The 16763-nt window shown below is 32.2% G+C and overlaps 2 protein-coding genes across 2 annotated transcripts; both read right to left on the bottom strand.

Annotated features, from left to right (window-relative positions):
• Window positions 1-427: 427 nt before the first annotated feature.
• On the bottom strand, window positions 428-4371 carry LOC131034617 (2-alkenal reductase (NADP(+)-dependent)). The gene is made up of 6 exons (XM_057966163.2): window positions 4109-4371; window positions 3817-4000; window positions 3522-3688; window positions 1476-1558; window positions 884-1010; window positions 428-802 (listed from the first exon to the last, which is right to left on the bottom strand). Exons 1-6 carry the CDS (start codon window positions 4337-4339, stop codon window positions 545-547), a joined length of 1050 nt encoding a protein of 349 aa, XP_057822146.2. The 5' UTR covers window positions 4340-4371; the 3' UTR covers window positions 428-544.
• Window positions 4372-7857: 3486 nt separating this feature from the next.
• LOC131034623 (heavy metal-associated isoprenylated plant protein 39) lies at window positions 7858-8934 on the bottom strand. Its single transcript, XM_057966169.2, has 3 exons — window positions 8671-8934; window positions 8493-8568; window positions 7858-8329 (listed from the first exon to the last, which is right to left on the bottom strand). The coding sequence occupies exons 1-3, from the start codon at window positions 8674-8676 to the stop codon at window positions 8070-8072; spliced, it is 342 nt and encodes a 113-aa protein (XP_057822152.2). The 5' UTR covers window positions 8677-8934; the 3' UTR covers window positions 7858-8069.
• Between the last annotated feature and the right edge of the window lie 7829 nt (window positions 8935-16763).

Below are 16763 nucleotides of genomic sequence, written 5' to 3'. Positions count from 1 at the left end.
TTATATGAGATTATAAATAATACTAATAACAATGTGCAACCTAAGTTGGCCTAGTGGTGGTGCAACCTAAGTTGGCCTAGTGGTGGAGAGCATGTGCTCGTGAAATAGAGGTCACAAGTTCAAATCCCACAAAAGGGATAGGGTATGTACACCTTATTGACCTTACCTATAAAAAAAAAATACTAATAACAACACCTAAAAATATTATTAAATAGTTGATAAACACATGATATTTATAAGAATCTTACACATGATATTGAATTTTATCAGAAAATAAAATTAATTTTAGATTTCAAATTTTAGTAAAAATCTGCCCCAAATTTAAACACCTGACTTCAGCGTTACAAACTGCTTGTTTTGCAAAGACTGAAATCACAATATAAAAGAAATTTAAGCGCTTCAACCATAAACATATTTTTACTATAGCTTGGCTGATAAAGAATACTACTTTTTATTATAAGGAATTTCAGTGCTATAAGAAGCTTTCCAGAGTGTTCTAGACACATTTCCTAATGAGAAAGACGCATTAGACGCATTGTGCTCATTAGTTGGGTGTGAGCTGAACCAGAACTTTCCCTGTATTTCCCCCACTAAACAAAGAATTGAATGCTTCTAAGAAGCTGTCTATACCCTGTTTCACATCTTCTTTGTATTTGATTTTACCTTGCTGCATATACCCTCCCATCTCCTTAATAAATTCCTCCCTCCGACTAAGAAACATTCCAGAAAGAAACCCTTGCATTTTCGCACATTTCCCTACCAAATTTATAAGATTTCTGACTCCATAACATTTATCCCATTCCTGCATCAGATTCATCCATGGCATTAGCATTCTCCCTAAAGTGTTTTGAACTCCAAAGCTCACAGATAAAATTTGCCTTACCTGGTTATATTGAGAGATCATTCCACATACGGGAATCCTAGCATTCATATTGATATGATTGAGAACAGCCTCCAACATTTTGCCTCCCACATTTTCAAAGTAAATGTCTATTCCCCTTGGAAAGTACCTGCTCAGGACTCGCAAGTTATAACACAATGAAACAAGGCTGACTTCACATGCTTCACTACTAGTTTGTAATGCAATGCAATTAAAAGGTTCTTAAGTTTCTAAATCAAATAGAGGGTTCTTCTCCTCTAGCACTTTTTATTCTGATTATAGATCACTGAGTTTGATCAAAATGATAATGAAAAAACACTACATAATCAAATTCAGAATTAGAAAAAAATAATATTTAAATTTTATACAAATTATATAATTTGATTCTCATCAAAATGATGATGAAAAAACACTACATAATCAAATTCAGAATTAGAAAAAAATAATATTTAAATTTTATACAAATTATATAATTTGATTCTCATCCTATGTCTCTCATTTTCTTTACTTAAAAATTAACTCTACCAAATATATAACCTAAATTAAACTATATATTGTATGTGAAAAACTGTTTTAGTTGAAAAAAAAGACTTACTTGGATAGTGCAGCATCCAAATCTGTCTCAGACTTATAATTGAAGGCATCATCAAATCCAAATTCTTCTTTCAACATCTTCACCTGTTAAAGGAACAAAGCCATTGGGTTAAGCAGTTAGGTGTTGTAAAAAGAATGTTGAAGTTTGGATTCTAATAATATGCAGTTTAATAGATTCATTATGAAGGAAAAAACAGAAGATTAACCTGTACTGAACTGGTCATCACATCAGATATTGTTCATATTATACTATAGACAAACATCAAGTCTGGCATACTAAAAAAAAGAAACCATATCAATTGTCACCCAGCAGCCATACTGTCTCGGCCTCAAATAGAAAAGGATCCAAACTCTTCCACTTGCATGGTGCGCGTGGGGGCAGAACATTCCAGAAATGGCTATCTAGTTTCTAAAATGCACCAATACATTAGTTAATACACCCATACCTCATACCTTATAATGTATAAAGGTAATTTGTTTATTGGTGCATTCTAAGGTAACCCTTTCGGTCCATCCCCCTAAATATCTACAGTCATCAACCTAGGGTTTAACTTCACCTAGCAAATCGTGGTTGCAATAGACCACCTCCTTAATTTTGAGATCAGGAAACTTGAATTACCAAAATCCCTAACCACCAAAATGGTGCACCTTGATTTCACATTATTGTGCTCAATCAGACAATCCAGCTCAAAGTCCATCTACTGCTTAATTTCCTCAGCATCTTATGCACCATAAATGAACCAGCCCCCAATCCCATGGACAACAACGAGGTGTTGTTGAAGATTAGACCACATAAAAACACATTTCTCTACCCAATTGATTGTCTGGGTCCAATTTCATTTTGATCTTCCCCTCCCTTATCTCCATCCTCTCATCACTGTCAATCCCCTTCACTATTCCTCACAGTCACAACATCCTAACACTGTAAAACCTAGCAAAACTCACCCTACTAATACCAAGTATCTCCTCCATTTTGATTTCAACTTTAGCTCTCAGTTCCTTCCTCCCATTGGAATATCATTTTTTGGATCCACATCCAGGACCCTAAGACCATGCTTCTGATTATACACTCACCTTGCAATCTCGCCACCACCTGCTACAGCAGAGTACAGGATGAAACTCATAAGAGAAACAACAAAAATTCTCTTGGATTAATTCCTACCGTCAAGGCCTTTGTGCCACTACCTTTTACATAATTTCTCACAATAAGCATTCAGTACCAGGAAGACCCCACCTTACCATATCATAAACGCCTAACCATCTGATAAGACCAATTAACAGGGTCAATTGATTCTCAGGCCATAGATCCTCTATCAACAAGGTCTAAACAGGATTTGCTAAAGGACCAGTCCATTAATGCTATAAGATTTTCACAATCGATGCAAATATTCATTTGTTATTTCTGGATTTCATTGTGTTTGAGATTTTTGACTTTATCATTTCGAATGACACTCCATGATTTGTCATCAGGATGAGATAGAATAGAATTGAAAGGAGTTGCATTATGAAAGGACCAATCCATTGTTTAATTCACACAGTTTCTCTCCATCAGACCAAGCCCTTGATTGGGAGCATTACCTCCTCTCCTAATACTAAGAAAAGGTAACGGCTCAAATTTTTTGACCTTCCCTAAGGCATTTAAAGTAATCATGTCTAACAACCAGGCTTTACTGGTAGATGAAGCCATCCATAAGTTCGTTAAGCCAAAAAATTGCTCACATTTGCAAATGATATAGGAGTTACACCCCAATGCCCATTTGCTTTGATCTTTTTATTTTCATAACAGAGATATAAACAAGATATACTAAAACCTATCTTAAAATAAAATTTCAAACCATAACCATCAAACAGATCTAGACTGGTTCTACAAAACACTAAAAATTACCCTGTTAGCAATCAGATATTCCTAGGTTTATATGAAATCTTAGAAGAGAACAATCAATGCTTCGCAAATTCTAGAGACATAGCAAGAAGAACATTCAAAGTCATGCAAACTTAACCAGGCTAAGCATTTAAGTAAAATTTGCTGAAGACCAATAGAGATCACCTTTTGGTCACTACCAGCACTACCAACAACCCGGCAGCCTTTGATTTTAGCCAGCTGCCCCACTAAGAGCCCAACTGCCCCTGCTGCAGCTGAAACTAGCACTTCATCTCCAGGTTTAGGCTCTCCAAGTTGCAGTAAACCACCCCAAGCAGTCATTCCTACCATTCCTGGTGAAATCCACACAAACTTTCAACCTCAAAAACAAAATCCCTGCTTGATGATGTACCAAAAGTAACATATCTCAAATACAAGAAAACCTTAAAATATGAGCTTCAATAAAACGATAGATCAGTACCCAGAGGCCCCAAATAATCAGAAGGTAGAGCCAAATTAGGGTCAAGTTTCATTAGCATTGATCCTTGTACAGAAACAACTATGTTGTACTCCGAAACTTCAAGCATCCCAATTACCAGATCACCCACTTCAAACCCAGAATTGGCAGAAACAACTACTTTCCCAACCGAAAGAGAAACGATGGGCTGTACATTGAAACAGTATGTTATACTGCATGGAACTTTAAAATAGTATAATCATTGCATAAAACATTGAAAAACTAACCAGACAAGGCTGAGAATTGAACACAAAACCTGGTCTAATTTAAAGTTGTCAAAATAGAGTCCCCTGTTGGTTTCTTCCTTCATGCGCCATCTGAGATATGGATCTACTGAGACATACAAATTCTGCACAATAACTTCTCCTTCCTTACATGCATTTAAGTTCAACTGGGTTTCTCTGATTTTCACATGATCATCTGTGACAGGCCCTTCATTGGCGTAAGAAACTAAGAGCACTTGTTTGTTCCTTACCATTTTCTCCATGCTTCTTCACTTCTGTGTAAGCTCATTCTTCTGCACATTAATAGAGGGTTAATAAAGAAGCACAGACAAACTCTACGGTGAAGATTTAGCCACGTGGCTCTAAACTAATTAGTTGATACGGCTAAGTTGGTAGGTATGTTGAGACCCTTGTTAGATTTTCATTTTTATTTTTAATATTGAAACAATACAGTAAAAAACAAATACATAGAACTAGGTTGTTATATGTTTTAATTTAAAAAAGTATTATTATTATTCATAGTAATGGGTCCTACAAAGGTTTGAAGGATACCGTAGTTTCCAATCATTATATATTCAAACTTCAATCATACGGAAAAGTGAAATAAAATAAAAATAATAATATAAAAGTTATATGGGTAACCTAATATTTTACAACTATATAAGATATATGTAATTTTATAAAACAAGTTATTTTATTAATCTTATGTTGCAATTGTCATTTTCTCTTTCAAATTAAAAAACTAATTTTAAATTATGAAAAAGATAGGTATGTTATTCATCTTGTTTTATTTTATCTATTCTTGTGTTATGTAGATTTGTTTATTTAATTTTCTATATATTTATTATTATATTGTATAAATTTAGTTAAATTTCTATGTAATGTTATATTGTGTGGATTTTTAATTTTGTTTAATTCATGTCTAAGAGAGACAAACACAAAAAAATAATGTACAAAAAAGTACTAGAGATAATATTCTTTAATATTTATAAAAAATCATAAATACATCATACCATCATCAAATTTATTTTATCTTTACAATTTCTTCACAACCAACAAATAAAACCTACCCTTTTGAATATTTTATCACCTTGAAAGGAATCCTTATTCTACCTAAATTGTAAAGGTAAATGTCACAAATATTTGAGTTATTTATCTTAATCTAATAAAAAAATGTTTGAGATTTTGTTGAATATTTATTCTACCTCATTTCTATTTATTCTTTATTTGTCTTAGAAATTGTTTTTGACTTAAAAAAAAACAAAGCCTTGTTATAAGACATGCTTTAGACGAATGTAATAACTAGCAATTAATTTCTTAATGTTAAAAAATAAAAATAAAGATATTGAAGATTATTACTACAAAATGGTGAAAAAAAAAATATTTAAGACCACTTCATTGATATTGGAAATTATGACATTTAAATAAGGGAAAAAGAAGCACAATCAAATTGCATGGTTTGGGTCTAGTCATGTGGTCAAAACAAATATAATTTCACTTTTATAAATGTTTGGTAAACACTTGTATTGGTAGGTTAGTTGAATTGCTTATTAGATACTTTAACTATTAATAATATGGAAAGATACAATCATTAACAATGGGGCCTATAAAAGCAATGGGTACATAATAGTTTTCTAGTCATAACCTAGTCAAACTTTCATCATATGAAAAATATACAATATAGTATAAAGATTCCATGAATAAGTCACATATATATTAATTAGTCATAGACTATTTTAGTTGGGAACTTCCATCAATTTTTTTTCATATTTGACATCAGAAAATTCCTTCTCACCAATTTTTTTCCAGTGGAAGGTTTGTATGGAATCAAACAACTATAAAATCTAAGGCGATAGGAGTTTAATGACATTTTTTGGACCAATTACATTCTTTTACACTCATGTTTTCCTTTCCTGACTTGTCGTGTACGATCACTTTCACACTTGATTTCAGTGTATGTTTTCCCATCAATAATGTAGTTGCCATCCACCATTTTTATAAAACTATATGATAAAACTAACAAAGTTATAGGATATTTTATTGATAATGATTTGATGAATCTTGATCCTAAAGGTTTTGATATCCTAGAATACATCTTCACGATTAATTAATTAAGAGCACAACTAAAAGGTTGTAAGATTAATAAGAAAATGGTTTACAATTGATTCTAACTATATTACCCAAACTTCGTCTTGAGTATTCAATATTTGTTTCTAGCTTTCATATCCATCGTCCATTTCTATGAGAGTTACATTTATTGATCCTACTTTTGATGAATTTCAAAACTTCTAATACAAGAGGAAGAAAAGTTAATTCAAATGGGCTTTGTCAAGTCTTCTAAACTACAAGCATTGGTGACTTGTGAGCCTAAGATATAGATAGAATAAGAGAATCTTGAAAGAAAATGAATGGAGAAAAAGATTAAGCTACTCAGATTTTGAATGCTCTCTCTCTTTGAAGGGAAATCATCTAAAAAGAAGTCCATGTGTGTATATTGTAAGAAATGAAGGCATGATTAATATCAATGCTATTAAGAATAGATTAGTGAGATAAAGAATCTTATTAAGAAGAATCAAATCAATTTTCCTTTGACTATATTAGGGGATTCATAATCTTATTCTTCAAAGTCAAAGAAACAGAAGCGACAAGCACTTGTTATAGTGATAGATTCCAAGGCAGAAAGATTTACTAATTGAATATGAAGTTTCTCATCATAGAGTATGTTCTCTTAATTTGAGTTATTCATCACCATATATCTTGATCACTGACAACACTTGTGTGTTTATGGGGAATGATCTATTGACGTAGATGAATGATTATTTAATGATGTCCATTGTGTTCCATCACTTTCCACCAAAATCCTTTCTATCTAATAGATTACACATGGTAAAGTAGAAAAAAGAATTGATTTCACAAGAGATTCTACATCATTTAGGATTTGCATAGTAGAGATATTGTTGTCGAACAGGAAATGTTGATCATCAATATTGAGTATACACCTTCTCATATTTTTCTTCAGCTAATGTTCACACTCAAGCATCTATTGTGAACACATTTGAGGTAGCATAGTATGGTCATTTGAACTATATTGTTCTTTCATTAACAAAGATTCTAGAAATATGTGTTGTCATTTCATCTCTTACATCTATTGTTACTTCTTATTAGACTAATATTACTACATCCATGGCTTCTAATGATTTAATGCAATAAGACATACATTATCTTCCAACTTGGGATGAGTAATTTATAGACATTGTAGGTTTGTCTTGTGTCTTATCTTGTAGACTTGGAGGTAACTATTGATGATAGTCATCTCCTATTAGATGTTAGCTCATATGGAGTTGCATCCTTTTCTTTACATATTGTGAGGGAATCTTTAAACGCTCTTTTTCTTTCTCAACCTCATCATTTGTCATAGTTTGACATTAGATTGGAGACTATTGAATAGCATTTAGAAGATATATCTTTGTCTTTAGATTATGTTCTACATCCATTTCAACAAGGTTTTGGATTGTCATCTTCATTAACGTGACATAGAACACTTGATTTGATAAGAAATATGGCATATTAAATTCATGTAGTATCCACAATCCATGAAGATCAATAGTAATATTTTGGATTGAGCTGTGTATAGATTTTTCTCGTCAACATTTTGGATCATACTACATGATCCATCATCAGAATGAAATGCAATGTAAATAGAACAGAAATGAGAGAGTAGCAAAGAACTGAGAGCTATGTTATTGATTTCTCATTTAAATATATATGACACAATAAAGAATTGGAATTTCGATTGATACAATAAACAACTGATTTTTCGATCCATGATTACAATTACCCACAACAACACCATATGATGAAATGATTACATTTACAAAAACTATTATGCACAAACAGCCGATAGAATGATCATTTTACTAGTGTTAGAAATGTTTGACTATTAAAAAAAGAGGTCGTTCTGCCCAAACAGAATACTTTGGCCTATTTACAAAATCAAGATATAGTGCAAGCATTTGGATTGTCATTACTGGTAGCAGGCAATCCTTGACAATGGTGACATGTCGCAGAAGGAGCCGGATTTGGCGCCTCCATCCTAGTCCAATGCCTTAATCTCATTTCATTTCTGGCAGGACCAACACTAAGCAGTTCTGTACTTCTAAACTTTCTCACCTTTCTTGTTAAAGAGACCGGATCTGCATCTCCAATCACAATTATTTTTTTCTCCTTCAGATCTATGCTCACAGAATCAACACCTGCACCAAATTTGCAGAACAATTAGCTTATTTATTGCAAAGTTAAAGAACAAATAACACAGTAATAGCTGGAAATTTACCATTAATGGCTGCAATTGCAGAATAATTAGATTATTTATTGCAAGGCTAAGAGTAAATAGCAGAGTAATAGCTGCAAATTTACCATTAATGGCTGCAATTGCTTGCAAAGTCTTTCTCTTACATTTCTCACAGTCAATGTCCGATTTCAACACGATTTTCTGCAAAGGCAAGATGTTTTGAACTCTGTTAGTGCTTTGATTACGCCACAACAGAAAAAACAGGGGAAAAGGCTTACAGAAAATAGCAGAGCATGAATTTACCTTCATTCTTTGAAGAATTTAATCTGAATGGCTTGGGATTCGAACTAAGGTCACAGGATAATTCGGATTTCACAAATTGAAGATCTCACAGACTGAATCTCACCGTACAGCATTAGAGAAATTAAATAGAGAATAAGGGATTGTTCAACATTTTTTTCCACTTTACTTTCGGTAACTTGTTAGATGGGATTTCGCGTGAAATTTGTGTTGGAGGGAATAAAAGCATTCGGTTTGCCTGCCGATGAATCTTTGAATAAACCAGTCCGAAAGATATATGAAAGTAACTTTGCCGCCCACGGTGTTTTGAAAGTTGTCACATTTAGATGATGAAAGATTACAAATAATATAAAAATAATTTGTCACATTTCTTCGTCATAATTCCACTCTTATAAAAGACAACAAAATAAAGTCATAAGAATGAAAAATTAGAATTTGGAACTATACAGAGGTATCACCATAGATTCCTTCTATGGTATCATAATATAATATAGGTTAATAGGTTAATCAATTAAGAAATATATATTATACTAGCATTTCCAATAGTTATGCTAATAGTAAAATATATTTTAATATATTGGAGGATATAAATTACATAATATAAAATTGATTGTATTGAAGATGTCCTTATGATTCTTTGGACTTGATTTCTACAAAATGAAATTTCAGGAGTTAAATGTATGCTTTGATAAGGACCTTTTGAAGATGACCTTGTCATTCATTGGGGTGGAATAGGAAGAAACAAAATGTAGAGTAGCTCATTGAAATTAAAAGTGGTCCTTTTGCACGATAGGTGGGTTACACAATTGACGACTGGATATCTTTTCAATTGCAAATTTTTTTTTCCAACCAAAAATATTCAATCATCTACGACTTCTCGTCTTCTTCTATGTCAATTTAAACTATAGATTGTATCATCATGACTCAATTAATTTGATGGTTTTGACCATGTTAGGAAGCATAGAATGGTAAGCTAATGTGTTTAAAATAATAAAGGAGAAGTGTATAATTTATTTAATGAAATTTAGTTTCAACAATCTATAACCAAACCTAGACAATATGTGTTGAATGTCAAAGTTGTATTGTAGATCACCTTAATGTGTAATGAATCCCAAATTCTAATTTTTGCAAGATAAGACTATGATTATTTTCATTGATGTGAATTGTGCTTTGGGATTGATCATGCACTTACATGTGTACATGCAAATGTCACAAGCATACGAATGTATAGAAGATATTGATATACATAGAATTACTAAATATTTTGCTTACAAATAATATTGAATAAAATAATAATAATTTTTAGATTTTGCAAGTGCCTTTATAATCCACTTGCTAGTATAAGATGTCACACTCCATAGAAATGATCCTAAAGTGCCTTGTAAGATCTAGAGTATGCTACATTAAAGCAAGACTACATAAAAGTTGTAAATGTCATTTTTACTATTTAAGGAGCAAGTCACAAAAATGAATACTTAATACCCCAAAGGCTTCCACTTTCAAAATTTTTCATTGAAACCAAAACACATAACCATCCCAAATTGGTTAGAAATTTTATTTTTAATGATTTTTCTCCTTTCATATTGTTATTGGGTGTACCTAATCAAACCTAGGACCCAATATTTCTTTCTATCCACCTAGCCACACGTAAGGGCATGTTAATGTAGAATATTATGTCTAAAATATTCCTTCTAGATAAGTTTTCTAGTTGATGTTATCTTGCTAGGATAATGACTGCTTAAGTGTACAATCTTGCATTTGATCGCATGCTATGATTCTAGATAACAGTTGTTATTCTAGGTGGCAGTGTTTTCTGCTATATATGTACTTCTTCATAAGCTAATAAAAACTATAGTTTATTACTTCAACATTAAGTTTTGCAATTTTGCATAATTTGCATTTTGGCCAATATTCATAGTTAAACATTGAAACACTTGAATGGGATCCTATGAGGAGTTTAATATGGTTAAACATCACAATAACCACAATGCAAATTGTCTACCCAAATTATCTAAAATTTAATCATATGTAATTAAATATAACCTTGAAAATATTTTTTGACCTATTTGAAATTGCACATAAAATGAGAAAATGATAAGCATTGAATATAACTACTCAATTTAAAAGAATATGTATATTTTATATTATTTCCATTACTTCTATTTATTAAATTAATATATTTTAAATGTAAAAATATTCTTATTACACATGTCTTTGTGTGGTACAATTATTGGTTAATTTGTCAACACTTATATATTTATAAAACTAAAAATTTGTTTTCTTGAGTCTTGAATTCTTATAGGATAATTTAAGAGAAATAAATATTTCAAACCCAAAAGACAAGTTACACCTTAAGCATGAAGATAACCCAATGCTTTCTCAACAATCAATTTCATGCTAAATTGTTAAGGCTTTCTTGTAAGAATCTTAAATTATTGAAAGAACAACCTAACTTATAAAGCTTTGAATACAAATGTGCATGCATTGAACTTTCTCATTAATGTGTTCAATTATAACTTCTTGGTAGGTGTTGTATACAACAGAAATCAATAAATTATCCTACTAACTATAAGAAATTATATTTCAATATGTTTATCATGATCAATTATCCTTAATGACTAACATTTAAACATTTATTAGCAATACAATCTAAAATAAAATAAAATAAAAACATTTTCAATACAAATTTAACAAATGAACCAAAATCTATCTTTAAATCTAGTTAATTAAATCAATATAACATTCAATTAATATTCCAAAATGTAGAAGCAAACAAATAAATGTATTATTATAATGAGTTAGCATATAACAAAATGGAATTCATGTATATTAAGTAAAATTTTAGACAATCATATATTGAAAGATAAAGGGTTCCTAATTCTCAAATTTGCACATTCCATTTTAAAATTCTATTATCATGAAAAACCTAAAATTATTAATAAACTTGATTATTTAATTTTATAGTTTCAATATATTAATATAGATCATATGTAAAATATATCTATTTATTAATCATGATATCATTTTATTTTACTTCAAAATTTAAAGCTATTTAAGAATTATTTTATTTTGTTAATAATATGTACACTAAATTTGTTCTTAATTGAAGAAATGTTTATTTGATTTATTTAAAGATTTTATTCACTTTAAGAATTATTTTATTTCACTTTTAAATTATATAGAAGAGCACATTTTATTTTAGTAAAAGTATTGAATGACTATAAATCAAATGAGGAGGACAGGATAATTTTGATTAGATATTCTTACACATAATTTAATAATCTTCCCTCCTCATAATCTAATGTAAAGATTCACATAATTGTGTCAATAATATAGAATTATTCATTTTCAAGTCAAATACATTTTTTTTCTTCAAAAATATTTGTTAGTGAAATATTAAAAGTGCATGATTGTCCATGATGCAACGAGTTGTTTTCTTTGTTGAAGATAGTTTAAAATATAGATTCAACCAAATAAGCATTGTCTCTCGATTATAATCTCTCTTGATGAGACCAAAATTGCATTAACATTATTATAGTATTATTATTAAAATTTTAAAATCTCTTTTATCAAATCTAAATAGTGCCTATGTAATTATACTTCAAAATTATATCACTATATATATTTTAAAGATTAAGTATGTATCTTAATGTTGTGTATAAAACATTAAATGATCCTCATTTCTAATTCTTTCCAATTCAATACAATTTAGTTTTAATAATTTATAATATTAGTAATCTTAAAATTAAATTATTATGGCATCACGTCTGTCATCTTCTAAAATGGAAAGAAAACTCTCTTATTGGCATGATTTGTTGGCAATATTGCATTATAACAGACAATGAAAGATTGTTGGCATTTCAATAAGGATATTGAGAAGGTTATTGATGATTATGGATATAACTAATGAAGGATGTTTACTGTCTTGATATTATTATTTTGTTATTGATGTCAAGAAATTGATTTTCTAATTCAATATGATGTTGCCATATCTTGAGAAGTATGATTTGAAGATTATAAAGATGTCGGTAAAAGACACAAGAAAAAATATGATGAATAAGGGGATGAATAAGGTATTCAAAGGGCAACTATTACTGAGTCAGACAATGATGAGATCATGATGTTTTAGATTATTTTAACATCATACATATGTTGTAAATTGTAAAGGTTAATACTATACTATGTTATCAAGCAAAGAACCTAGTCGGTAAACCCTAAGGAACCTAGTCGGTAAACCCTAAGGTTATCGCTATCGGTTAATGAAGGCGGAATGTCTACCGAGTGAAGTTTAGTATTTACTGAGTTGTTGCCGAGTTGTAATCGAGCTATAACAAAATGCATTAAATGTTTGCATGTGTCATTTAATGAAGGAAGCTGATGAGCTGGAACAGATTGAATGATTGGTATGTCGTTAATATAGTTTGTTAATGAATCTAAGGCAATAGAAAGTCGACATAAAGATCTACAACGCAGATTGAATCGCAATACCCTAGCACAAGTTCCAAGAAATATATGCAAGTTCCTAGGTGGGGTAAAATGTTTTTAGATTGAAAGATGCATTGAACCTAGACAAGATCGAAGATCTGATGGCTATGATTGATCATGGGAAATGTGATCAAGGAGATTAAGCGGTTACCTAATTGTTTATAAATAGGAAACTGTTGATAAACAATGTATGCGGGCAAGTGTATGCACAGGGATGCTACATAGTGATTACCGAGCACAGAAGCTTGAAGACCTGTTTGAATAACAGAGTATAGAAGCCCAGCAGATAGACAAGATTAGTTCTATGTCTAGATTGTATTGAACAAATAAGAATCTGCTTTAGCATTTTAGATGTGAAGTTGCAGATAGATTTTATTACTGTTATTTTGTGAAAGTGACAGAAAATCTCTTTACTAAGTGGACTTAACAGTCTTATTTGTAAAACCCTCTAGCAAGGTGACATTCTGATTGAGTGTTTGAAATCCTTTAACAAGGTCACTTCTAACAAGGTGAAGATCCTAACAGATCTGAGGCAAATCCCTTAACCGGGTCAAATCTAGCAATGTGTTTGTAATCTTTAACAGGATTTGCTTTTAACCGAGCATACTTCAGAAGAGTATATTTCTTAGTGGGTCTGAAATCCCACAGTGGTTTTTCCCTATTTGGGTTTCCACATTAAATCTAGTGTTATGAGGTTTATGATGTTTATATGATTTTGAGTTTGCATGTTTAACAGTTTTGGTTATATTACTGAAATATATGTTATCGAGGTTGAATCTGATGTTTTTATGGAAGATTAAGTTTGTATGATTCACCCCCCCCCCTCTCATCTTGTTGGCTATTGGATATGTACTTATATTAAGTATCAAAACTATCAATTGGTATCAGAGCTTTGGACTCCGGAAGAAAAGTTTAAAGGCACTTGAGTTAAAGATCCAAAGATGTATAAGAGGGATGCACCGAAGCTAAACAAGTCAAGTTTCTCTACATGGTAGAAAAGGATGAAGCTACATCTATCAGGAGTTGGAGAATATGTTGTATACTATCTGGAGAATGATTTTGTTACACCGAGCACCTATCCATTGACTATGGCAGAGATTAAGGCAAAGCAAGAACATATTCAAGCAATGACTGAAATAACATCTGCATTGACCGACTCAGAGTTTAATGATCTAGAAGGCTGCAATGATGCAAAGGCTATGTGGGTTAAGCTCATATTAGTATATGGAGGAGATGAACATGTTCAAAGAGAAAAAGTAGATAGTCTAAGAGGACAACTTGAATCGATGAGGATGAATGAAGGTGAGAACATAACTCAGTACAGTACTGTAAAGCGGAAAATTGCTTGTGAACCCTAAGTGTTCCCCCCACCACTCCGAGGAGAGGGGAAGGAGGTCACTAGGGTTGACGGTTTTCACTTAGGGGAGACTTTACATTCAAAAGAGGGGTTGAAACCCACAAGATCCAATCCCACACAATGCAAGATTGGATTCTAAATGAGTTTCAAGGGTTAAGACAGCAAGGCTACCCTCTTTTGTAAAGAATGTAGATAGAAGGATTAAGCTAGGAATGCATGAAAAGTGAGAAAGATTCACTTATAAACAGAGATAGGAATATAGGATGAAGCTACGGACCTGGAATTAGTAGTAAAATGTTGAGACGGCGCTGTCCTGCAAATTTGAGCGAAAGTTGACGGGACGATGGCACCCGGCGTGCACACGGTCCTCCGAAAAATCCACGAAACGAAGGGGGATTTGTTCATCTCTGCACAAGGATTCCACATCTTCAATTACAGTCGCGTACCTACAACCTACACACAGAAAAGCGAAGACGATTGGGGGGTTAGGAATTAGGGGTTTGCCCTTAAGTCAAACCTTGGTTTTGGAATTAACCAAGAAATGAGAAATGTTGTAAATGTAAATGATTGTAATGTAAAACAAGTACTAGTACCTTGTTGTAAGAATGTTTGTATTCTTACATGCGAAGGTGTAATTGTTGTTGTATGTTGTATGTTGTATGTGGTATGTGATCTCCTCTTCAATGGTTGAATCCTTGTCTTGAATGCAACACTTAGCCTTGAATGGAGACTTAGAATGATCAATTGCTTGAAGGAATGCTTGAATGCTTGAATGCTTGAATGTTTGAATATCGCTTCCGCCTTTTTCCATCTTCTTCCCAAAATGGGAGAGGAAATGTAGTTTATATACTTGCCAATTAGGGTTAAAAGACTGATTTTTCCGACCTTAGGCCGACCAGGAAACATTATTTCCCGAATTGCAAACATAAAGACTCGATGCCCAAAAGAGACCGGGCCCAAAAATAGGGCCAGGGACCAGGGCGCTGGGCGCCATGGTCCTGGGGGACCAGGGCGCTGAAAAATGTAGTTTTTGATGTCATGAACAAGTTTCGGGGTCTCCATTCAGGTTCCGTGTTGCATCGCCATCATGAAGACCCAAATGCAGTCGAAATTGCAAGTGTCACAATTTTAGGACGCTACAAGTACAAGACTAAAGGAGATTGTCAATCAAATCAAAGGAGCAGGTGGTACTATTGAAGAAAATGATATAACAAGTAAGTTGTTGAGAACCCTTCTACCGGCTTATGCAATCTGAGTCTCTGCAATCAATGAATTAAGGTATGTACCTAATATGCCAGTTTCTTTAGATGCTACTATTGGTAAGCTACATGCATTTGAATTAAGTAACTTTGATAACAGTGGATCTTCGGTAAATAAAGTTGAATCTACATTTAGTTCTTTTCATCTTGATGAATCTAATGATTTCAATGAAAGAAAGTATAAGTACTCTGAAGGAGATCACAGTGGAGCAAGTGAAAGATTTTGTAAGAACATGGAGGAAGTACACAAAGTGTATGAGGAAATCAGAAAACAAGAAGAGTTTGAAGCACTTTTAGCCAAAAGGTTATCGAGAGGCAAAGGTAAGTATAAAGGAAAACTACCTTTGAAATGTTTCAATTGTGAAAAGATAGGACATATGGTTTCTAACTGTCCTAACAAAGATTCTACTGAAAAGAGAGATTACCGAGATGACAGACAAAAAGATAATCATTACAGAGGACACCAAGACTTCAGAAGAAGAGATAGAAAGACATGTTTAATAGCTGATGAGGAACCTAACGATGATAAATCAGATGAGACTGATACAAAGGAAGTAGTTTATGTGGCTATCAAAGATGGATCAGATGAAGAAAGGTATGAAGAAAAAGCCCTAATATCTCACATAAACACTAATGATTCTTGGATTATAGATAGTGGATGCTCACATCATATGACAGGAGATAAACACAAGTTTGTTATATTAGAAGATTATGATGGAGGATATGTTAGATTTGGTAATGATGCACCATGTTTGGTGAAAGGTAAAGGATCTATAACACTTCTTGACAATGCAAGATGCAATGATGTTTATTGGGTTGAAGGTTTGAAATACAATTTGTTAAGTGTAGCACAGCTAAACAACATAGGTTACCGAATAGAATTTCAGAAAGGAATTGTCAAAGTTCATGACAAGAATGGAAAGTTAGCTACTACTGAGACACAAACAAAAGGTAACACATTTCACCTTGACTCAACTTGTAACAAGTATTTGCAT

Source organism: Cryptomeria japonica, chromosome 8 (assembly GCF_030272615.1).
Source record: "Cryptomeria japonica chromosome 8, Sugi_1.0, whole genome shotgun sequence".
In the NCBI taxonomy this organism is placed as follows: domain Eukaryota; kingdom Viridiplantae; phylum Streptophyta; class Pinopsida; order Cupressales; family Cupressaceae; genus Cryptomeria; species Cryptomeria japonica.
Note: the sequence above shows the minus strand (reverse complement) of the source record. Positions and strands in the feature narration are given on the sequence as shown.